Source organism: Melopsittacus undulatus, chromosome 5, assembly GCF_012275295.1.
Source record: "Melopsittacus undulatus isolate bMelUnd1 chromosome 5, bMelUnd1.mat.Z, whole genome shotgun sequence".
NCBI lineage: Eukaryota > Metazoa > Chordata > Aves > Psittaciformes > Psittaculidae > Melopsittacus > Melopsittacus undulatus.
The window spans coordinates 36,388,021-36,413,535 of NC_047531.1; the positions used below are offsets into that span (position 1 = coordinate 36,388,021).

At 37.7% G+C, this 25,515-nt stretch overlaps 1 protein-coding gene across 1 annotated transcript in view; it reads left to right on the plus strand.

Annotated features, from left to right (window-relative positions):
- UPF2 (UPF2 regulator of nonsense mediated mRNA decay) overlaps window positions 1–25,515 on the plus strand; it is a 63,120-nt gene that overhangs the window by 14,963 nt on the left and 22,642 nt on the right. Inside the window, exons 6-13 of the mRNA XM_005143327.4 lie at window positions 1,220–1,369; window positions 9,458–9,561; window positions 10,071–10,156; window positions 16,165–16,273; window positions 17,484–17,597; window positions 18,512–18,628; window positions 24,442–24,627; window positions 25,155–25,358. Coding sequence (XP_005143384.1) covers window positions 1,220–1,369; window positions 9,458–9,561; window positions 10,071–10,156; window positions 16,165–16,273; window positions 17,484–17,597; window positions 18,512–18,628; window positions 24,442–24,627; window positions 25,155–25,358 — 1,070 coding nt within the window. The remainder of the gene's footprint in view (window positions 1–1,219; window positions 1,370–9,457; window positions 9,562–10,070; window positions 10,157–16,164; window positions 16,274–17,483; window positions 17,598–18,511; window positions 18,629–24,441; window positions 24,628–25,154; window positions 25,359–25,515) is intronic.

Below are 25,515 nucleotides of genomic sequence, written 5' to 3' on the forward strand. Positions count from 1 at the left end.
GTGTGAATGGAATTTAAACATTAGAACTCATGGCCTTCTTTCTGATCTCTAAACTCTGAAATTTCCCTGTGAGGATAATGATAGATATTGGCTCAGGGAGGTTGGAATCTGTGTTTGAACAGATTTTGCAAGACAACTGCAAAAATAATACCTGAGAAATTTGGTGTGAATACATTGCTTATCCACTTTGAGCAAAAGGCCGGAAACCTCATCAGTGTCCATTGCAGACTAATTTAGTCTCTGATTCTAACCAAGTTGCCTGTTTTGTGAATTTACTACTTACTTCCTTATGATGTGTGCAGTGCTTAGAAGTTGTCGCATTTTTGTTTGAAAAATTTAAGTATTTTAATAAGGTTATTTGCCTTGAAAATGCTGTTTTTTAATGAAGCATAGTCTGCAAATGAGGTTTGAAGGAGGCCTGAAAGAGTTACAAAATGGTAATCTCCTGAAAAAAACCCAAACTCTATGTTGGACCAGTGTTGTAGTCCGAGAAAACCATTAGCTATTCTTTCCAAATCTTCAACTGGAGATGCACAAATTATTTGTTATCAAGGAAAATATGGTTTTTATTTGACCTTCTGTATAATGCATTTTAATCGGTATCTTCCTCCTGTTCTGTTTTTTGACCTTTTTTCTCAGTTTGTAACAAAGTAAAAGCTTTGTTTGCTTTGCTTAACTTTGTTTTCAGTTGAGCTATGAAGAATATGCACTGCAAACATTAACTTAGGGGTTTTATCTTTGAAAATGGCTATTTTTGAATAATGTTTGTGGTATTATTTTGGAGGTTACTGGTTTTCTGTCTGACCTTCCCAGTATGCAAATTTTTTGCTTGCACTTCCCATGTGATGGCCTGCCTATCCATTTTAAGCACTTCTGGACTACATTTCTGAATATCTTGAGCCATTTGACTATGTGCATGTCATCCACTGATGATATACCAGGTATAGTTCAGAGCAAACCAAAGCACTAAGAACTGTTAACAATCCTAAGCAGACCTTAATGTAGGTAAATGTTTGCAGTTTTCAGGCATTGGAGTAAAGCTATATGAAGGATCTCAAACCACTGAGACCTAACAGATGACACATTCTAGTCTCAAGAAATAGATACTCCAAGACCAAAACAGTAAAGAGACACAGGTTTAGCAACATGAGTCTTCCTGTATTCTAATGATGCCTGCATGTATTTAATAATTTAATATTTCTATTTAACTTTTAAATAGATTCAAAAGATGCCAAAGATAATAAGGAAGCACCTGGGAGTGAGGATTTGGAGTTGGAGCTGGAGAACCTGGATATTAATGATGATGCCCTGGAGTTAGACTGTGGAGATGAGGCAGAAGATCTTACAAAAAAGCTTCTTGATGAGCAAGGTAAAAAGAATTGGCTTTAGGAATGACTTGTTTTCTGTTTTGGGGCACTTTTTTTTTTGATGGTTTTTAATCAGTAGATAAACTTCAGGAAGGAGAATGATTTATTTATGAAACCAGTAACTAGAAGCTGTTAGGACTGTGGTCAAAACATTTGTAAGAGGATATTCAGAAACAACTGAAAAGAATTACATGGAGGTTTATGTAATGACACTTGCTGATTCCTTTAGCTTTTAAAGATAATCAAATGTGAAGGCAGTGGTCTGAGAAGTGACTTACAAAGAAGAATGTAGACTTCAGTGCGTAAATGATTTTATCATCAATTGTGCTTAGGGTATTAATAAAATACGTTTTAAACTTGAACTGCGAGATTCAGCTCTGCCTTTCTGTCTTGTTATGGCTTTACATAACAGGATTTAAGAATTCTAACCTGATTGTGCATAAAGGGCTGCAAATGGAACCTGTGGACCTCTAGCTGTGTTAATTTTTCCAGGGGAGCCAGAGAAAGGTTTCTTAAAGATTCTTGTGAATCACAAGTATTCCTTTTAGTGGTAATAAATAATGGGAAAAGCAATATCAGGTGTTAAAAGCCAAATTCAGAGGAGCAAGTGAGGCAATGTCTTTGAACCTGGTTTGTAAACCACAGTGGTTTTACTTTGCATTTCCAAGGACCAATGCAGATTCTTTTCTTTCATTTCTAAAGCAGGAAACTTGTTCTATGTCTAGAATGCTGGGGAAAAAAATCACATCTGGAGTCCACTGGCTGGAGATTCTGTGGCTTAAAACTGAAAATACTTATGATCTAGAGAATTCCTAATATAGAATGGTTTTCACCACTTGTCACTGGTCTCCACTTGGACATTAAGACATTGACCACAACTCTTTTAAGTGTGACCATCCAGCCAATTCTTTATTTCACAGTGGTCCATCCGTCAAATCCATGTCTCTCCAGTTTAGGGACAAGGATGTCATGTGTGACAGCATCAGATGCTTTGCACAAGTCCAGGTAGATGATGTCAGTTGCTCTTCCCTATAACCCCATCATAGAAAGCCACCACATTTGTCAGACATGACTTGCCCTTAGTAAAGCCATGTTGGCTGTCACCAGTCACCTCCCTATTTTCCAAGCACCTTAGCATAGTTCCCAGGAGGATCAGTCCCATGATCTTGTTGGGCATTGAAGTGAGACTGACTGGTGTGTAGTTTCCCTGGTCTTCCTTTTTCCCCCTTTTTAAAAATGGGTTGTTTCCCCTTTTCACCAGGCTGCTATGACTTCTCAAACATAATGGACAGCAGCTTAACCACTTCATCTGCCTGTTCCCTCAGGGCCTGTGGATGCATTTCATCAGGTTCCATGGACTTGTGCTCATTCATGTTCCTTAGATGGTCTTCAACTTGATCTTCTCCTACAGTGGGTGGTTTTTCATTCTCCCAGTCCCTGTCTTTGCCTTCTGCGATGAGAGTGGTGTGGCTGTAGCATTTGCTGGTGAAGACCGTGACAAAAAGGTTGTTGAGTGCCTCAGCTTTCTCTATGTCCTGGGTATCCAGGTCTCCTGTTCCCTTCTGGAGAAGGCCCACATTTTCCCTAGTCTTCCTTTTATCACTGACATACCTATAGAAGCTTTTCTTGTTGCCCTTGATGTTCCTAGCCAGACTTAATTCTGTCAGGGCTTTCCTGACCAGATCACTGAGCACTTGGTTTCTCTGTATTCCTCCCAGGCTACTTGTCCTTGCTTCCACCTCCTGTAGGCTTCCTTTTGTGAAGTTTGTCCAGGAGCTCCTTGTTCATCCATGCAGACCTCCTGGCATTTTTGCCTAACTTCATCTTTGTTAGGATATATCACTCCTGAGCTTGGAGTAGGTGATCCTTAAATATTATCCAGCGTTCTTGGGCTCTATTCCCTGGTACTCTAGCAGGCAGACCCCTGAAGAGGCCAAAGTCTGCTCTCCTGAAGTCTTGGGCTGATGAGCTTGCTGCATGCCTTCCTCGCTGCCCTAAGCATCAAAACCTCCACCATTTTATGGTCCCTGCAGCTAAGGCTGCCCTTGCACATCACGTTCCCTACCAGCCCCTCCCTCGTTGATGAGAACAATTCAATTGCTTGAAACAGCATTGTGCTTTAAAAGCTGAGAAGTTAAAGCCAGAACTTCAAGCTGTGGAGTTCATACCACAGCAAAGAAGCTCAGGTCCTGGCAAAGACTGTGTATTGGTGTTCAAAGCATGCGTTCAGTGAACCAAGCTGATGCATGGATCTGTGGTTCTGGGCATAGAGTGGCTTGAACAAATCCTCAATGTTCCAGTCTCTCTCAGCTGACAATAGGGATTGGGTATGGCATATGGATCTTCAAATTGGGTGACTTGTGTACTGAAAGTTAGTTGAGCTGAACTTGATCTTGAAACTGTGCTGATCTGTGCCACGTCACAAATTCAAAAAAGAGACAGCTCTGGAATCAGACTGTTTCAGTCTCCTCCTGAAAGGAAAACTGTTAGGATAATGCTATCACGTATTTCCTTAGGTTTTTTAATTTGTTTACCCAGACAGATTGGAAAAGGCTATATCCTTTTTGGATGAATTTTCCCTTCTATTTATATACTCTCTTCTTTGAGTAGCCATCAGCTCATTTGGCTGGGTAAGATTTTAATTTTTAATTGCAGGATGTTCACCTTTAGTGAGCTGTTATCCTCTGGTCAGAGATCTTGAGAAAACCGGTGAAGAGCTTGGCTCCAACTGCCTGTAAAGGTGGTACACCTAGATGTTCCCTTGGAATCAAAGGAAAAAAGAGCAGCTCGTTCTGGGTTGCTCACAGCCTGCTAGATAGGCCAAAACAGTTTGTCAATAGACATCTAAAGGAATGTGGGTATTTCTTGATTTTTTAGAAAGGGATTATTGTTGTGATAGGAGGATGAAGATTATTCTGAATATAAAGACAAATAACATGAAAGTGAGATCCTGTAGAAGTGAGGAAGGAATAACAGGAGACAAGATATGGAAGGTCCAGTGTCTCTGGGAGGCAATACCAGCTTGAGTAGCTCAGAGGGGATTGATGGTCGTATTCTTGATTGTAGGAGGTTTCATCATTGTCTATTAACAATGAATGATCAGTACTAGTTTCTGTTTTCAAATGAGCTGCTGACTAAGCATTAAACATGCTCTCATCTGAAACGTTAATCTAAAATATGTCAGAATAGGGTTTATTTTTTCCTTATTAAACAGCCAACCATTTATGAAAGCCTTTTATTCTCTAGCTTGTGAAGGTGATATCATTTGATTCACCCTGTAGGCTTTTTCTTGCTGCTTCCTAGTTGTTTTTGCTCATGAGTTTATTTTTGTGAGACAGGTGAAAACTTAGTGTCTTTGGGAATTCCATACCCTGTCAAATAGCTCTGATACTGGCAAGAAGCTTCAGAAATGAATGAAGGAAACTAAAATAGATATAATTGGTAAATCCTTGTTCTGCATGAAAACTAGGCTGTAAGTTAGCAGCATGTGAGTGTTACTTTACTGGAAACATACAGCAAAACACAATGATTGTTTTGGGGTGTGTGTAATTCTGAACACCCCTTGTTGGCAGCACCAGATATACTAAATTAACAAAAATCTTAATTTAGGTGCTGTTTCAAGTTCTGTGATGGGTTTTCATCTAATGAACTGGAAGATGTATTTTTTTTCCAGCCTTTTTTAAGTAAAATTCCCTTAGGTTTGAAATTAGGAAAACTGGGTGTCCTTCAGCTACAAAATACAGCTTTACCTTCTCTTCATATGTACGGAATTTTTTGTACATCTGTACTTGAGGTAAGTTAGTAATGTTTGTGCAGAGCTAGTGAAGAATGAAACCACTGCATTACACATGTTACACACATACAGACATAAAACAGAGGATTCATGGGTTGACATGGGCCTTGAGTGTAGAAAGGAAGGATGCATGAGGTATAGCAGGGACATAGATCATAGAATCAGAATGGTTTGAGTTGGAAGGGACTTTTAAAGCTCATCTAGTCCAATCCCCCTGCAATGAGGGACACCTTCAGCTAGATCAAGTTGCTCAGAGACCCATCAAACATGACACAAGGTCCAAGACGAACAAAAGTTGTTTTGGGTATTGTGATAATTTGGTGATGTGGATTTCATTAGCAGGGGGAGTAAGTAGATTATAGATGGGGAAATAGGATAAACAGGGTAGGCAATCTAGTCACATAGTAGGTACTGTGTATCTCTTATAACTTCCTCATCACCTTCTGTCACTTCAGTCTTTTCTCCCTGTCCAAATATAGAATCACAGAATCCCAGACTGGTTTGGGTTGGAAGGGACCTTAATGCTCATACAGTTCCAGGTCCCTTTCATGGGCAGGGATGCCTTCCACTAGAGCATGTTTCTCCAAGCCCTGTCCAGCCTGGCCTCAAACACTGCCAGGGATGGGGCAGCCACAGCTTCTTTGGGCGCCCTGTGCCAGCACCTCAGCACCTTCACAGTACAAGAATTTCTTCCTGATACCTCATCTAGATCCCCCCTCTCAGTTTAAAGCCATACCCCCTTGTCCTGTCCCTACGGGCCCTTGTCAAAAGTCCTTCTCTGTATTTCTTCTCAGTCCCTTTAGGCACTGGAAGCTGGTTTAAGGTTTCCCTGGAGCCTTCTTTCCAGGCTGAACAAGCTCAGTATGAGGGAGACAAGTTTTCCAACATGTGTGTTTTCAAAACAGATCTCCGCTGGGGTAGCATTCTTCACAGCAATGCAGTGCTTGTGCCTACATTTACTTCTTAAAGGTCAGAGACTATAATCGGCTAAGTTTAAGGTATGCCATATAGAAGGAAAATTTGACATGATGCATTTAGTTGAAGAGGTTTGTTTACTAGGAATTCAGGTAATTTATTTTGTTTCTCTATTGTGTTAACTTTGAGTGAATCTTAATTTTCTTATTTTCAGTATGCTCAGGGAAGAGAGAGAGAGCAGATAGCACCAGAGCTGCAAATAGTCACTGCAAGCATGCTGAAAGAAGTGAGTTTTGAGGTTGTTTTTGAAAGAGAAGATAAAATGTTAAACATGAAGCTGTGTGAATGGAGACAAAGATGTTAAGTAAGGAATGGCCAGGGTGGAAGCCATCAAGGGTACCGGGAGCAGGAATCATCTGATGTTAATACATTCCTAGTGCCTGTTTTTATAAGGTTTGTCAGCAGCAGAAACTATGTGTAGAAGTGAGTATGAAGACAACCCTATTAACTTTGCTACACTGTTTAAAGAGCTAGCAGAGTTCCTATCAGAAGAACAGGAATTTAAAAGCAGATCTGAAGTTATTAACTAAGAAATCTTTTTTTGACTTGTGAGACTAGATTCTGAACACATTCCCCAGGCTTTTTTTCAACAAGATGTTTAACACTATGCTTATGCCAAGTGTTGTGCAGAGAGGGGGATCCAGCCAACTATTTGCTCACAGTTTTAGTTTGTACCACCAGGATGCAAGGTTCATTTCAGAACCTTGTCTTACAAAGGAATAGCTCCAGACATTACAGAAGCACTTGGCTTTTTTCCATTGTCTGGGTGACATTATAAAAAGTAGACTGAACCTTTCAGGCAGAGTCGGGTTTTGAGGAGAAAGCCCTCTGCAAGGTTATAGTTTAGTAAATTGAAAAGATGATGTTGACATGAAAGGAGCCAGGACTCTCTCAGAAGGTATGTGTGTAGGGAGGAGGGAAGGCAAACAACTAGTTTTGGTGAAGCAGAAGATTGTTTGATGCCAGTCATTGCAGGAGAATTTACTTCGTTGCAGGAGAATTACTTCAGTAAGTCCTTAGCATCTTCTCATGGTTCCTCAGTTCTACTCCCTGGAAACTGCAGCATTACATTCATTTCTGGTAAATATAAAGGTGTTTAAAAAGAAAAAGTAATTTTTTTTTCTTTCACTGTGTACAGTGATTATGCTGCACAACTCGATCTGCACCCAGATAGACCATTATAAATAGTCTAAGTAATGGTTGTACATTACTACTTGTAGTGAATTTTTAAAAGAGGTAATGCAGTTTTAAAATGTGCTGCTACTGGAAGACTGAAACTCAAGAGGATCAAAGTGAAAGCAAGAAATTAACTGATTTTTTCATATGAATTGCGTACTTGGAATCCCTGGCTGTTTCATTTCCTGTCACTGTAAAACTCTTGTCTTAAGTCCCAAACCTGCTTCAGGTACTAAAAGAAAAGAGCCTTTCCACAGTGCTGTGATGAGAAAGAAATGCAGTGGGAGAATATCTTTGGCCCTCGGCAAAGGAGAGGACCAGTGAAAGGGGAGATACATTTGGGAACTGTTGAAATTCAGTGTGATAACAGGGGTTCTTGAAAGATTGCCTTGAATAGTGACTGAAATGTCAAAGACTTCTTTAAATTGATTTCAAGAACCGTGAGTCAGTTTGAATAGATGATTGAGGTAAGAAAACTAACTGCTGTAAAGGAAAAAGGGGAAGATAAAAGAACATTAGAGGCAGACAGGAAGGTGTGGCTGTAAATACCTAAATGGAAGAATGCATTAAAATGAAATTTGGTACTAAAAATTGTCTTGTTTGAGCTGTTGTATGCATCCTAGTGAAGTCTGAGTATATGGGTGATGAGAGAGTCGGGATTCCATTAAGCATTTAAAACTTCATGGTCCTCTTGTTGAACATGTGGAGCAGCTTCCTTTTTTTTTTCCCTCTCCTTTCTTAGTGAACTCTTCTCTTGTTTTTCTGACTTCTAGTCAGAGAGGAGGAAGTGATGCCATCTGCTTTAATCTCTAGCACCTTCAAGTGCTACGATGCAGTCTTTCTTGAAGCAGATTTTAGCATTTGTCTACCTAAGTTCAACCACTGCCCCTGAGCAGTTTCCAGAAACAATAAAAAAAATGGTCCTACAATGTAGCATCATTTTCCCTTATAGTAGTTACCTCTTTCCCTTTCAGCAACTTGAAAAATGAACCTGAGTCTTCATGCTGGTTTATCTTACCATGTAGCCTTTAAAGACATATTGAATTTACCAGATGTTGGGTATTTTGTAGGTTACTTGGGTGTGATTTCCACCACATGAATACTTTCCTGGGTATTCCTGTTACTGCTGAACATCCTCAAACTGAAAGAAAACCAAGCTTCATCATGTTCCTTTTTCAGGAAGAAGCGTTCTTCTGTGTTGCTTTGGCCAAAGAAGACTTTCCCAAGCATTTGTGTTGCAGCTCGTTGTTTTGGCTTGTGTTGTGCTATAGAGGAAACTAAACTCTTTTGTAGGACTTACTAAAATCTGAAAGAGTTTTGTAAGCATACCACAGGTTTTACAATTAGACAGTAACTATAGGGGGATTGCTCTGGTGAGGTGTTCAGAGCAGATGTCAGAAAAGCTGAATTCCAGTGGTAGAGTTATCCTACAGTCTTCTATTTGAGTAGTGTTAGGGACTCAGTCAGTAGACACAGGTCACTGTTGCTGCTTCCTGTATTGCGAATTCCACAGAAGCACCTGCTTTGAAAAACAAGTTACCACTTGTCTTGCAGCTGCTGCATGATCAGCCCTCCATCCGTGTTGCTTTATGGTTCTAGGCTCTGGTTTCAGCACTGCTGAAGGAATTGAGTTGGCCTCTAGCTTTTACAGCCTAAAGTGAAAAGATGTCAAGAACATACTGGATGAAAGAATAGCCTTAATGGCTGCTTTTGGTCAAAAATCCTGTTTCTCCTGCAGGACAAACATACAAGAAACGTAGAGTCTACAGTTGCATTAAGGTGGTTTTGTTTGTTTTCCCCCATGTTTGGGCCTTCTTGTGATCATCCTATCAGCTAAAGAAATTACCATCGTTTTCTAGGAATATAGTTTTGTTGTTGCTTCTGGCAGTATAAAGTGGGAGGCAGGGAATTTCATGAATAGGAACACTACTTTTGACTTTTGTTAGGAAAAGCAATAAATGGGGTTTTTTTCTTCATTAAAAAAGATATTTTATATTCATCTTTATATATTATCTCTCTATATATGTTTGAATCTGTGAATGAATATTTAACAACTGAACATTACAAATGTTTGGGTGATATGATCATAAATTGCAGTATTTCATAGCTTAAAGATGTGTGCTGCTTGTTTATTTCACTCTGTTAGAACAAGAGGATGAAGAAGCCAGTACTGGATCTCATTTAAAACTTATAGTAGATGCTTTCCTTCAGCAGCTTCCAAACTGTGTCAACAGAGATCTCATAGACAAGGTATAGTTTTCATTTTTATTCACTCTTAAAGATAATGCTAGATCAAATAGATTGGAAGCAAAGATTTTAAGCTTTTGAGACTGTCAGGAGCTGAACTACATTTAAAGTAATTACTTTGGAGGAAACCTTTTTATCCCTCACTTAATCAGTAATTGCCAAGACACCATGTGATACTGATTTTTTTGTCTGCCTGTTTTCTTATGTGTTACTTTGGTTTAGAAGTAGACTTGGCTTTTTCCTATTTTCCTTCATTCCTCTCTGACAAATTACTCCCCATCTGCCTAAAGCTGTTTTCTTCCTTGTGTTGATCCAAAGAATCAACTGGACTTGTTTTGCAGCTATGTCAGTTCTAGACAAAAAGGAAAACTTACCTTCATGGCTGTTCATAAAGCATCTGCATGTAACAGGAATAGCTCAGTAAAGATGCTTTTGGAAAGCATGCTGTATTACTTTAAATAAAAGCACACTGCAGTAAAGGTGAAGTGTTCCATTAACTTTCCTCTTTACAGGCAGCAATGGATTTTTGCATGAATATGAATACAAAAGCCAACAGAAGAAAACTCGTACGAGCACTTTTCATAGTTCCTAGGCAAAGGTAAGAACTGAAGGAGAATAAGATGGATCCACCCTTTGGTTATTTGAGATATATATATATATATATATGATTTTTAACTGTTTAAGTTACTGAAAACCAGTGTATATTCCAAGTTGCACTTGTTCATTTCTGAGTTGTGCTTCAGGAGTGATTTATGCATTAATGATCAAGGAATTCCCCATGGTATTTTGCCATAGCAGTGTAAATTTTCTTTAATAATTTCTTTTTTAAAACATTAGTTTCTGTCTTCTGGCACTTTTGTGTTTATAGTGGATCTTTTAATGACTTTTTAACCATTAAAACAGCAGCAAAACTTACCTTGTAGCAAAAGAGGATGTATTTTGTTCAGGAGAACTTGCACTTATTTTAAGAACCTGTGAATAGTTAGAGCACAGCGTAGTTCAGGAAGGAGGATTTCTTGTGATATGTTGATTCTGATATATAGCAATTATATGTATCTTCTAGAATATGTATGTTGCATCTTCTGGAGCAGTGCTGGTTCTAGGCCAGCCAGTTCAGAGAAAGCAAATATAAAAGCTGGAGCCTGGTCCCTTCTGTCTGTGTAGATTTTTTCCATGTAGAGTTTTGCTATTTCTCCTTGTCTCTCCTTGTGTGAGAGCCCTAAACACAGAAAAAGAGCCTTGCTTACAAAAATGAGTGCAAATATTAAAATGAAACTTTAAAATTCATTGGAAGAATAATGTATTTTTTTCCTCTCTGGTAAACTTGTACCTTAAAGAGGCGCAATTTAAATAGGTGCAATTATGAGGGAGTCGCTTTTCTTGCTTCACCTCACCCTGTTTCTCCTGAGAGGTTGTTTTGATGCTGCTTTTAGTTTCAGTGTTTCATCATCATCTTGGATTTCCTCTTAAGAGTTCACTCTGCTTTCATTCCCTGCCTTTTAACACTAGCGGAGGGTGTGGAAATACAGTTTGAGTGTCTGTGTTGTCTGAAGGCTTGTGTAGAAAACTGCTTTGAATAAACAGGCTCTGGTGTTTTGTTTTCATTACTTTTAATCACTTCTTGCACTGTGTTTTCAGCCTTAATTCTAGCTTATTTGTACATCCCATCTGTAATAAGCGTCTGCTGTGCTAATAACATTACTCTCTTTGCTGGATATAAACCAGTGGTTTGTTTGCTCACTATATGCATTAACCTGTCTCTATGTTGATACTAGCTTTTGCAACTAGAAGTGCACATAATCTTTCTCTTTATGTATTCTTTTCTCTAAAAAATTATGGTTTTGACACCTCAGTCTTTGGAGACTTTGACAGAGGCCTGATTGTGCCTGAAGTATGAGTTACTGACAGAGGAGGTAGGAAGTTGAGTATCTTCTGTGTTAGAGGTAACAAGGTGGTCTTCAGTCCAATTTTATGATGTAGAGGAAATACCAGCAGGCTGATAAATAGAAATGTTAATCTTGAAATGCATCAAAACACAATTTGAGAACATTTTTCATAGCCTAGGACATCTACAGTTCTGTAGGAACTTGGACTAGTATAGATGGTGTGGTTGGCTCAAGGAGCTGCTGCCTTTGTGACAGCTCTGTTCTCTAATAGTTGGAGCTAATACTGAAGTGAATGGCTCAGCTGATTGCTTATGGTTTTTCTTATAAATATTAATTATTACTATTAAGAAATATTAATTTTTCATGTACAATTCTATTTTTAGTATCTTTTTCTGCTGTCTGCTCTGAGACCTGCTGGGCAAGTAAATATTCCAGCTTCCAGCTGTAAGATCTTAAGTTCAGTTGTATATATCTGCCTCTTCTCTTGTCTGCAGTAGTGATGCCCAGCTCTGGGCTACTAAGCAGGAGAAATAGGATGACTGAGCTTCTTGTCCTGAGCCACAAACAGTTGCAGTGGAAGTACCAGCTGAATTGCCCATAGATGCACATGATTTTAAAGGGCAATCTATCCTAATATTTACATTAGCTTTATTTCTGCAGTTGGTAAGGGAGCAGTTCTGCTTTCTGTCTTGAAATCACCATTTATAATCCTTGTAGGAAAAACTCCAGGTGTGTATATGGCATATGGTAGTAATGGTTGCTATAAAATGCTACAGACTGATTTAGAAAATTATAAAACACTGCTTCTAAGCTTTGTATACTCCATTAACTATGGTTTTGCTTTGTGTATCTCTTCACTGAGCCATATGATATGCCTTTGCCTTCCATTATTGTTGTTGCATCCTAGTTTTTACTATGAATTCCAGTAGTTTCTGCAATATCTCTCCTGGATACCAAGGGAGAAGAAAGTTTTTTGCAGTTATGTTCTTTAGGAGTTTTTTTGGGGCTTCTTTTGCAAAAGGTTCAGAGGAACAGTGTCGTTACAGGATATAGATAAAGCAGTATGTTTTCCAAAAGCATTTAGTCTTCAAGCATATCAGATAATGCTGTTGAAGTCTATATAGTATGTTATCAGCCAGAATAAGATATTTCAATAACAGAGTGAGTTCTGTTTCTTCTCCTGAGAGATCAGTTTTAGGAAATATGTGCAGGCACAATTTTACCAAGAAAGTACAAAACTGGTTTTGTGCTTGAGGAGTGATGCAGACACTGTAAAGTCAAAGTCATCATGTACTATTATGTAGACTTTCTTGCTCTCACTGAAGTTGAATTAATTGGGACAAATACAGAGACAGAAAACTTAATTTGACAAAAGGGGATGTTTTTTCCTCCGCTAACTGTGGATTAGTGTTAGAACATGTAATTGCACTGCTCTGCTGAATACTTATGAATGGATCGCATTTACATTTTCAGCTGTGATTTGAACCTCTAACTCAACAGAACAGAAAGCCTTTTAAAAAGATTTCTTTTCAGAGCTAGTATACAAGTGGCTTTCAGGTTTGTATTAGAGGATTGGTTTAATACTAAATATTAACCTTTTAATTCAGGACTATATAGTTTGCACTAAAGTGACAGCACAGTAATTTAACACATACTGCTCACAGCTTTAAAGCATTTATGTGTACTTCTTTGCTGTCAAACTGCATTATCTTCCTGTACAGATACACATGGATCTGTCTAGCTGCATACTGCAATTTTGCAGTTTAAAATCTCTTTTTAGGCCTTAACTTCTAAACAATTCTAGAGAACTGCTAAACAGCAGATAGGAGCTGTTGCGGCTTCTCATTTTTTTTGCCATCCCCATTTATGGTGATATGTTAAGTTGCACATTTACTAAGTAAGATATCTGTTGTTCATCATACGGAAGGTTTTAGCATTATCCTTGGTTGTTCTTAATTCAGAAGTTGGCTGCTGCTTAAGTGTTTAAATAGTTCTCAGCATTTTAATTTGGAAGTTGTGAACACCCTTTCAACTCTCTATCCTGAGAATCCTCAATAGCAAGGTCCTTTCTGTTCATGTGAACTTGACTTATCAGTGTTTCAGTGGCCTGTCTCATTCAATGATAAAATTGAGAGATGTACTTGAGGTCAAGGAGCTCATTCCACAGCTAAGAAATAAAAGAAAGAAGTGCTTATCTGGTAACATGCCACTTCTATGATATCCATCTCTTCTCACTGAACAGTGTTGGTGGCAGTTGGTACCTGTTCAAGCCCACTGAATACACTGCATTTTTCTGGATTTGGATTTGCTTGTGAGGCAGGAGTTCTAGCTCCATTACCTCATACTTTAAGCTGTCTTTCTGGTAGAATCCTATTTAATAAATGTCCAAGATGCCCCCTTCACTCCTAGGTATAAAATTTTGGATGCGCCTTTTCTAGAGAGTTTGCAGCTAGGACTTTAATTGGGTAAAGTTTTGGGGTTTGGGTTTTAAAATACGTGCTCTTAAGTATTTCACTGAAGTGCTGTCCATGTGATCCAGAGGTCCAGAACTGACTAGGTTACAATCCAAGGCTTATGGCCAAAATGACAATGGTCAGAAGTAACGCTCTTTTACTGTGATAGTTTACTGGTGCTGGGTCTTGCTTCGTAACATAGAAGAGCAGGAAAAGAAGCAACACTATGGGGTTTGTGGTCATCCTAGTTAACTTCTGCTCAACTTCTCAAGAAAAAGAAATGCTTTTGGAGAAAATAGAAAAATGGATCGGCCTTAATGCAGGTACCAGTAGATGGTGCCACTGATACTGCAGTCTCTCCACTTCTGAACAGGAATTTTTGTCTCCCCGTGAAAGGGAATGGATTCCATCTCCGATTGCCAGTTTCACAGTAATTGACCCAAGGCTTTTCCTTATTATATTTCACCTGTTTCAAAGCACCCAATCTTAGCATTCATCCCCATGAAGAAACCTTTTGTGTTCTGTCAGGGAATAACAGCAATGTGCTCTAAGACTTTAATTTCCCCCTGGGTATGTTCAGTTTACAGAGATGAAATTATTAGCTCTCAGAAGGCAGGTACTTGTTCAGCATAAAGCTTTCTGCTACTTGTCTTAAAAGAAGTGCCATGCAGAAGTCCCCTTCTAGTTCAGCTTTTATTTTTGCATGTGAAGTAATAAGACTTTCCCTTCTCCAAGAGTTAATGGCTAAATGCTTAATAACATCACAGTAATTTGCTATGGCTAGTCACCCTTGACTGTGTGTTCCAACAGGCTTGAAAAATGTAAATACTGCTTCAGTTATTCATTAACAAGAGAGAATGAAAAAGGTTAAATAGGTAACTGACATACCTGTAATGTTTCACCAGGAGTTCTAGGGATTACAAGGAGGCTGTTTACCTCTGCCTCTTTCAGGTAGTATATTCTGATTCTTCTGATCCACAAATCAACTACATAATTAGCCCTCTTCCTGTGAATGGATATTACAGATCTCGGAAATCTGTTCTAGTGGCATAGCTGTAGAAAGGAGAAGGGAGGCAGTTGTGTATGCTTTAGTTTTGACGTGATGATTTTCTGGTTTTACTTTGTGCCAGAGCAAGACGTATCTACATCTAAAATCTGCGCTTTTAGATTTCTTCTTTTCCTTTTTTATTTTCCATTTCTTTTCCCTATCTGTAAAGGAAAACTTGAACCCTTCATAAAGTGTAAATTCCAGATCCATTTTCCCTTACAGGCAATTTATCACTTGTAACATGCAGATTTAAGATGTTTCTCCACTTAAAACTTGTTTTATGGTTCATCTGTTGACTGCATTTACTTATGTTCTGAAAGTAAACCAAAAATGCCTTCTTCAATTTTTTAAATGCTATTATGAGGCCTCAGGGGGCAGTTGGTTTCTCTGCATTTAAAAGTGATACCTGCACATTTATGCAAAGCAGTTATGTTATATACTATGTCCTGTTACATGATGCCACAAACCAGTTTTAAGGGCATTTATCCAGTTTTTAGGATAAGATAGTCTTCAATGGAAAGAAACAAAGTATAACTTAAGGAGAACACAAATTGCCTTCCAAAATTCCCTAAGGGAAATGTGATACTATGAAACGAGTATGAAGGCATGTGATCGAGCAAGGAGGGAAGAAAATAAGGGAAGTTTTATAGAAAACTTTGAGATATTACATTTTGTGGAAGTACCACGTGAGGTTTGGGGCAGAGGGTTGCTGCAGCACATCTGTTGAGCTTTGGTTTATGTAATAACTACGGCATTCACTTAGAAGTTCATTGCCTTAAAAATAAAGATGTTCTTACCTTCCTGGTTATGTCTGTTGATACTCAGAGAAGAGAAATAAAAGAAGAGGCAAATGTAGTCGTCTGTAAGAACTTTTCATTTTGCTTATTGAGAGGCATCAGGATTCTCTTTGTATCTGGTAGTTTCTTAAAGGTCAAATTCTGTAGCTGAGATGGTGTTTGGCATTTCACCCGAGGCAGTCGTTTTGAAAGGGAAATGAGCTGTGAAGGATTCCAGTAGGATGGGGTAACATACCTTCTTGTATTGCTGGTTTTAAATGGTATTGCAGTTGGAAGTGTGAGCCCATAAAATTGTGTGTAATAGTAGTTCTCTTGGTATATGCACACTCATTCCTTTCACAAGTAAAATTGTAACCATACTTACAGACCTAAATACATTTTTGTCTATGAATTGCTTGTCTGTTCTATCATCTCTGTTGCAGGTTGGATTTGCTACCGTTTTATGCAAGACTGGTTGCCACATTGCATCCTTGTATGTCTGATGTAGCAGAGGATCTTTGTTCCATGCTGAAAGGGGACTTCAGATTTCATGTATGTTTTGCTGATTCAGTGGTTTGCATTCAGATTAACCAATCTGATAATAGTCACCCTTTGGGGAATAAATAATGCTTGATATTATGTAGGTGCTAATTTTGAAATTCAGTGAATGTATTTCTGTCATCCAAGTGGATTTGTTCTCAAATACTGCACTTGTATATTTTAAAACAAAATTGGTTTACAATTTACGATACGTATTTCTCTCTATATATATATTAAAATGGGCTGTATAACAGCTAAACCAAATTGTAAAAATTAAACTGTGCTCCAACTGTGTTAAGAGTTTTCTGTAAATTAATAATTCGCATTTAAAATGAGAATTGACCTATTCTAACAACACTTTCCCCACGACAAGGTTACTGCTGTAATCTAGTCTTACTATTGTAATGTAGTGCTTAAGTCAGTTATTTTTTACTCTTTTCATCAACCAAAATTTTCCTCACAAATATGTTTTCAGTGTTGTTTCTTTCATTTTGTTCTAAGTTTATTAATGAAATTGGTTATGGTGCACAGTTGATGATTCCTTCAATGGTTTCCAAGTTTTATATGGCATAAAAATATTGCATGAAATGTGAAAACCAGTGAAGAAATCATCACTGTGATGATTTTTTTTCTAATATTGACATTTAGAATGTGTATGAATTGCTCTTAGTTACAGACTTATTTAAGTCTAACTATCTGTTAATTAACTGTTTGTACTCAGGAAAAGCTATTTCTTTTGGGGATAAATACAGGTGTGCATTTTGCAGGTTATACTGGATATCAGTAATTTTAAAAGAAAAAAAAGGGGTAAGGGGTAGTTGCACATTATTAAACTGGACTTGAAAAGCTGTCAGTGTTTAATATTTCCTTAAGGACTAGGTGGTCCCATTCATTTAGGTACTGCGTAATGATTCTAAAAATATAGAATCTAGAATACATAACTCCTACTTCATTGTGGTAAAGGGGCTTGGCCAGGTTAAAGTGTGGTGGGTGGTTTTGTGGGGGGGGTGGAGGGATGGGGAAAGAAATTGGAAAGCTTTTGAAGAAACAAGGTTGTAGAGAGACTTTTAGGAAACCTGGTGTTAGCTAAAGGTAGAACATAAGGAACTGAACAAATACCAAACATTGCCTAATTACTAAGCTATACACACATTTGTGTTGAAGTAAATCCTAAGAGGTGGGTATTTTTAAGAGCCTACATTCAAATGCATCCTTTTTTTAGGTAAGAAAAAAGGACCAGATCAACATTGAAACAAAGAATAAAACTGTGAGATTCATTGGTGAGCTTACCAAGTTTAAGATGTTCTCCAAAAATGATACTCTCCACTGCTTAAAGGTTAGTGTTGTGATTGTAAAAACATTGCTACTTACTCATCTGCTATGCATTCCAAAGATTTCATTACGTTGATCACAATTAATGTTTCTACAGAGAACAGTAAGAGGAAAGCATTAGGAGTGGAAAGCTTTTCAGTGATGCAAGGAGAGGCTTATATGCCATTTTAGCGGGTGCTTTTGTTCATTGAAGAACAAACCTTTGGAAAGTATTAGTCTTCAGGCATATAATCTCAGTTTGCATGCTGATAAACATCCAAACTTGTCTTTGAGGTCAAGTCCCAGATTAAAAATGGATTTTAAAAGATAAAAGCGTGTTTTATAAAGGTGGTTGAAGACTCACAGGGGTTAAGATCACTTCCTGTGGGAATATTTTGTGTTTGTTGACTCAGGTATCAATGCTGAATTCTTAAAAAGATTATCTGATTATCTTTCTTTTTTGCTCCCATCTATAAAATATTGAAAAAAGCAAAGCTTTGTTAATTTTCAGCTGCTGCTTAACTTAATGCAATTAAATTTAGATGTGCATTGAGGTTATTGTGTCCTTGTGCAGTATTATTTGGTGGTTTTCTAGGCTAGCAACAGGAATTTTAAAGCAGATGTGACAGAGTTGGAAAGGGTATAGGGAAGATTATAGGAGTTTGTTTCAATATCGTAGTCTCTTCATGCTAGGCTTGGGAAGCATCCTGTTTTTCAGGTTTCTGGAGCCTTAGTTTGGGTTCTAGACTGTTCTTATAATACTCTTTCTAATGAGAAATATGTTTAATTTTGTTAACATCTGACCAGTGAAATCAGTTTGCATCTTTTTAAAGAACATGGAACACCACAGTAGTATACTGTCTGGTAGATGTAACTTTCTGTTTTCTGCAGTTGAAAAAGATGTTTAACATACTGTATTTTTATATAAATATATACCAGATGCTTCTGTCAGATTTTTCTCATCACCATATTGAAATGGCTTGTACTCTGCTGGAAACCTGTGGAAGATTCCTCTTCAGATCACCAGAATCTCACTTAAGAACCAGTGTTCTTCTGGTAAGAGAAAACCTGTTATCTTATGGGGTGGAGTGTCATGCACCTAATTAAACAAATGATTACTTTGATTTTCTGTCTTTGTGATGTGGTCTTACCATAATGATGATTGTGATAAACATCTCAATTGTCAGTTACAACATTCAAGCACAGTAAGTGAAAACTTACATTAGATTTTGTTTTGGATGCTCAGGGAGGATAAAGTTCTTGATACTTTAATAAAAACAGAGACAAGTATGGGAAGACAATGAATCTGTTACCCAGAAATCTCACCTCATTGTGGAATGATGGACTGGTGTTACCTATGTTCAAGTCCTAGGCTGCTTTGATGCTATCAGGCTTTTTGTAATCCTGTGGACTTGTATCATCTTGTTATTTACAGCCTGTCCAGTGTTGTCTCAGCTCTGAGATTGCAGCTCTTGTGAGAATAGCTATTTGAAAGTATTCTGGAGAGCTCCAGCTGACCTATAAATCTGTTCATGACTTAAAAAAAAATATAAAGAATTGAGTTTCTGAAGCAAAAGACTTTGCTTTTGAACTACAAATAATTTGGAGATAGAGCAAAACCAGAGGCTGAGGTTGAAAGAATTTAATAGCTGTACCTGCACATGCCTGAAATGCTTTTTGAGGGGAAAAATGGTAGTGAATGGAGCTGGAGATATTTCAACTCAAGGTGAAGACAGTTGTGCAAGAAGTCGTTTCTGTGGCTGTGTAATGATCTGGGGTTCCAAATTTGAAGGAGAAATTTATGAAGGCACTGTAGAAATAGCTTTTAGAAGTAGAGCTTGGTAATTAAGAGTAGAAGTGGTATCTGTAAGTCTAGATTCAAAAATAACAGGGGTTATCTTTGGGTCTTTTTTAGTGTATGAGCCCTGAATAACATGTTTACTGGCTTGAGACTATCCTACAACTCTTGTGTCCAAGGCAAGAGACTGAGTCCAGTATGGTTGAAGAAATCCTTCAAGGATGAATACTAGCAATGGGAAATGGCATTAGATTAATAGCAGCGTAAGCAGATACAGACCAACTAATAGACCATGTTATTGTATTTGGAGCCTGACTAGATGTTTTAATGTTCCCTTCAAATTTGTGTACTGCAGGAACAATAGGGGTGTGCATCTCTGGTAAAGAAAGTAGTCTGTGCGTTTGCGCTTCTGGAAGGGAGCAATTTAAATGTTTAGAATCTCTTCCTAAAAACAGAGCTCTTAAGCTGTGAAAACCCACTGTCTCTGCTGTATTTATCTGCTTTCTTACCAGAGCACAGGCTTACTCTTGACAGGTCTTTCTCTTGAATCTATAGTCTTTCTTCACATGCTCTAGTTAATGGAGAAGCAGTTGTGCATTTGTTACGTTGTACAATTTCTTCCTCTCAAAATGCTGTTTCTTTCTGAATCTCTTTGAATGTCATAACATTTGTTGTGGTGGTTTAGTCACAAGAGGTGGGCAAATAACTGCAGGTTCTTGGCTCATGCTTTTTGTTGCAGTGTGCTTTGTGTCTTGAAAGGTTTGAATGTCTCAATTTTCTAAAGGTTTGCCAGCTGATGGGTTTTATTGTTAAATATGTTCCTTTCCATAACCAAGTATTTTTCCCCTGAAAACACTGTTCCAATATCTTTAAAAGAAACTTCACCTATTGCTGCCATGTTTTTGGTAGTTGTTAAAACTTCTTAGAAGTCAGGAAAAATGAAGTACCTTTATCAAAGCTGCCTTTTGTAACTGACTGCTTTTGGTTCTATGCACTACAAAACCACCGATTGCTATATTTCTGAAACCTGCTGGATGAGCAGTAAACATGATTTAACTGTGAAGTGCAAGAGAAACCACAGTTTCTCTTACACAGTAACTCATAAAACTTCACACAGTTCTGTATAAGTATTATTTTTCTTATGCATTGAGGAACCAGGAGAAAAGAGATGGCACATAAGTGTGGAATATCTATTGATTAAGATATAAAATTGGCTACACAGATTTAAAAATTAGCCAATTTTTTATAAAATTGGCTACAGAGATTTATATTCTACAGATGTGTTAATAGCTACATCTTCTAATGCTGCCCTACAAAAACTATAGCAATTAATTTTGACTTAAATTGTCTTATACCAATTGGATCATAGACTTACAGTACCAGTTAGTGTGAATTGTAGATGAGATTGTCCCCAAAGCAAGCTAATTAGGATCTTGTACAAATCTAAGTAAATGTAAAGCTGATCTTACTAATGATTCTTCGGGGTAGGATTAAGGTCTGTTGATCTGCCAAATAAGTATTTGTCTTAATACATGCTGATGATATAGTATGTAATAAGATGCCAAGCAAGGTCTTTGTCTCCTATTAGAGACAATACTGCTTTTTCTGGTGTGGAAGAAAGCTAAGAATTTATTTTAAAAGTAACTAAGGGAAAATTAAGTAGTAAAGCAGTGCTGTAAGAGTGCTTCAAACTTAGCAGGAAAGAAACATTTAATGAGCACATTCTGGTTTTGTAGAACTGCTGGCATGTTTTGCAATGATTTAACAATTCTTTCATCAGAGCAATGCTGTTTGTTAATTATTCTTCCTCACAAGCTTTTGGCACTTGGGTGTCCTTCATGTAATTTAAAATGTTACTGTAAAACTCACTTGACTCTAGGATTGGTCTGTTGATTATGTGAATTGGTGCTTTGGAAGGAAGAACAGCATTATCTTGATCTACATTTCTGTAATGAAATCATAGAATCATAGGATAGTTAGGGTTGGAAAGGACCTTAAGATCATCCAGTTCCGACCCCCCTGCCATGGGCAGGGACACCTCACACTAAACCATGTCACCCAAGGCTCTGTCCAACCTGGCCTTGAACACTGCTAGGGATGGAGCATTCACAGCTTCCTTGGGCAACCAATTCCAGTGCCTCACCACCCTAACAGTAAAGAATTTCTTCCTTATATCCAATCTAAACTTCCCCTGTTCAAGTTTTAACCTGTTACCCCTTGTCCTATCACTACAGTCCCTAATGAATGTTAAAATATCAAATTCTTGTGTCATGCTATTGTGATCTTGTTAATACCAAACCTGCACATCTTCTTTTAAGACCCTTCTGATGCACTTTTAATCCTTTAACTTACACGTTGTGTGAAATTGTCTTTTTAGGGCAAGCTTATTTGTATTTATAAACATACAGGACTTCAGCTCCATGGTGGCTTGTTTCTCAGGGTGACTCCTTTTATAGATGGAGTTGAAACTGTGGGAGAACATTGTTTGTACAGACAAAGGCTGTGGCAGAGTCATTGTGGTTAGAATGAGACTGCGTTAATTCACTGTAACAGTAGTGTGCTTCCAAGAAACTTAAAATAGTGATTTTTTTTTTTTAACTGCTGGGACAAGTAGCAGGGTAGTAAAGGGGAGAAGGAGCTGAACAGTTCCAGTAGCTTATTGCAGCCTGACAACTGAAATGTCAGAAAGCCCAATTCAGAAAAGCATTTCAGCATGACTGACATTATTTTGGTTTTTCTTTGGTGCTGCTTTGCAAAAAGGGAGATTTTGTTACCAAGAAAAAACAAACCAAACCAACAAACCCTTTAACTTGGACATTTCAGTATTGTTTGTGATCTGTTTTTATCAAAGGAAACATCAGAAACTTAATCTTCAAATGTAATGCTTTACCTTTGTGAATCTTCATTTCAGCCTAGTAAAATAAAGACCCAAAGTTGTTAAAGGTTGAAGTGCTTTAGACTGCAAATCTTGCCTATTTTCTCCTTCTGAAATGTGTCAAAGTTGTTGTTATTCTAGCGAGTATATTGCTATGGTTTCTCTTTCCTGCTTCTCCAATTCAATGCCTTAAATGAAAAAGGGTTGAAATACACACAGTTGTTTGAAATGTTGATGATTTTTAGTGGAGGTTAAGACTAATACCAATACCATCTACCTAAAGTTAGGATATGTACTTGGGATTGCTCAGAAAATTATAAATGACATTGATTTTGAGTCTTGGGGTAGCGCATGTTGTCTCTTCTGGGAAGAAATGTAATTATAACCCATTATTTACAGCATAACATGCAGCTTCTTTTAACAGGCAAATATACAAATTATGTAGTTTCAGGACAGAATAAATTTTATTTGCAAGCCCTTTTGCCATATTCTGTGTTATGCTTTACTTTGCTCCACTTAATTTTCTTAGCTTATGGTAAAACGTGATAGATGTCACTAAGGTAGCAAAGATGTATTTTTCTCCTGATGCACCTAGAACAGGCCTAAAATTTGAAGGCAATATTAGCATATATGACAGGAAGCTTTTGGTACTGTCTACTGTAAGTGCTGGGGTTTATTCCCCCCCACATCAAACAATTTACGTACTCACAATTGTTAAGTGCTGTGCATCTGTTAAGCACCTCTAGGTAAACTCACTACTTCTTGACAGAAATTTGCCATTTGGAAGGGAGCAGTCTCAGTTAAGGAATCAAGGGGGAGGCCATTTGTGTCATGGAAAAGGTTAAGATAAAATGCCTTAGGATTGATGTCAGATTGAGACCTTTCTGGCAGTAGATTCATGCCATCTAGGAGGAAAATGATGTTATTTGTTGGGTTACTGTGCTACACAAAACTACTCTTCCTTATTGAATTAACAGCAGAAACTTGAGGTTCAGGAGCTGTTTGAGTGCATTTATGTTTCAGTTGAACTGAACCACTGCCTTGTAAAAGAAACTCCAGATTATTCCACCAGCATGAAAAAGTGTGCTTCTTTACCAGTGATCAAAGAAGGTTTAGGCTCTTTTACATGAGTTTACAGCACTGCATGAATGTATATCCCAACATTGATGTGCAGTGATAAAACAGTAGCTCCGTGTTAGTTTTGTTCATCTGTTTGATGCTGTAGTTTACTGTGTAGCCAACCTCTATTAAATAAAGTCTAAACCTGTGCAGTTTCTTTTCCTGTTTGACCACCTTGGAGTGATTTAGAACATATGGGATCATATGGTGTACATAAAATTTTAATGCAACTTCCAGAATCATACAAATACACACAAATGCAGATTAAAAATTCTTTTATAATGGAGTTAAGCTCATCCTCATCTTCTGCTGTAAGAATCAGCAGCTTAGAACTGCTACTTTAGTTGTACAGAATTTTTAGATACAAGATAATTTTAAACCCCACAAAATAAGAAAGTATGTATCCAAAAGGAAGTATGGAGGAAAGATTGTATTCTGTGAGGGAAGCTAGGACAATCCTGACAATGAAGCACAGTAATTATGTTAATGTAGTAACCTTTTACTTGTCTGATGTTTTTCCTGAAGTGCAGGTTTTCCTGCAGTCTGTTCTGCTTGGGTAAACAGCAACAATGGAATATGTAATAAGGGAAATGCCATTGCCTTAAACACCGAAAATTCATGTTGAAACGAAACCATGAACTCTCTGGAGTTGCATGCTGATGTAAAGAGTAAATTGCCACTCTTGTGATGATTCACTGTGCTTGTGTCAAGACATAAGGATTTCAGCTATTTCAGTTAAATAAAATCCTGGTTTGAACAGAGTTGCCCATAATCTTATTAACACTTTATCTAAACAGTAACATTTAGATCTCAAGTTAAACTTTAAATAATTTTCTGGAAGCTTTTTCACCACAAGTGAAGCATTATAAAAGCAGGGTTTGTAAAGAAAAATTGCCTTGGAAATAGCAACACAGAACTATATGCTTTGTCCTTTTCTTCTTTCTACTGAAGTTTTTAGCTTTCTTTTCTCCAGCCTTTTGTGTTTCCTTTATCCCAGATGTAACCGTAAAAAACCTTTGGCTTGAAAATGTAGTGTGACATCTTCATTTTAAAATGATCATTTATATTTATTTCCAGGAGCAAATGATGAGAAAGAAACAAGCAATGCATCTTGATGCACGCTATGTTACAATGGTAGAAAATGCCTATTACTACTGTAACCCTCCTCCAGCTGAAAAAACTGTGAAGAAAAAACGTCCTCCTTTGCAAGAATATATTCGTAAGCTTCTTTACAAGGATCTCTCCAAGGTCACCACAGAGAAGGTAAATCCTTTTGAAATCTTTAATACAGTTTTTACTGGAAATGATGTAGTACTAACTGCTGAAGGGTTTGGGGAAGGTTATCAGTTTTAATTACAAGAAGAGGGATCATTTTTGTATCCCTGATAGTCAAGATAGTTTCGTTTCTTTTATTGTAATGCATAGAAGCTCCAGTCATGGATCTGCATTTGCCAGAGTGTTTAGTGCTGAATGAAGAGAATGAAATGAGAGTCTTGTGCTAAGTATATTGTGCTTATAGTAAGAGACAAGACTGTAGTTAAATCCTGTGAGAGCAAGGCAATTATGGAAGAGATCTGAAAAGTTTGATTAGTAGCTAGAGAACAGCAGTTGGGTTTCATATATTAAATTTTCTGTAGCTACTGCAGATCTGGAGGATGCTTGACAAAGAGAAAGAAGTTGTTTGTAGGTGCTTAAAGGGATTTCATCCAAACAGTGAGAGACTGGGAATGACAGTGAGTGTTCATATTTTGCTTGCTGCATTGTTAAGCTTGTTTTAAAACTTGGTTTAGGTCCTGAGACAGATGCGCAAGTTGCCTTGGCAGGACACAGAAGTAAAAGACTATGTTATATGCTGCATGATCAACATCTGGAATGTGAAATATAATAGTATTCATTGTGTAGCCAACCTCTTAGCAGGGTTGGTCCTTTATCAGGAAGATGTTGGAATCCATGTGGTGGATGGAGTGCTAGAAGATATTCGACTAGGAATGGAGGTAACCAACTAACGTTCTCAATAAGCTGTACTTATGTTGACAGGAAAAGAGTAAAACAACCTTGTTTAAAGAAGGGAATCCTTGGATTTTGGATTTTTATCTGATTTTTCTACCTCAGTTGTTTATGTAGGTTATTTTAAATTAAAAACCCCACCCC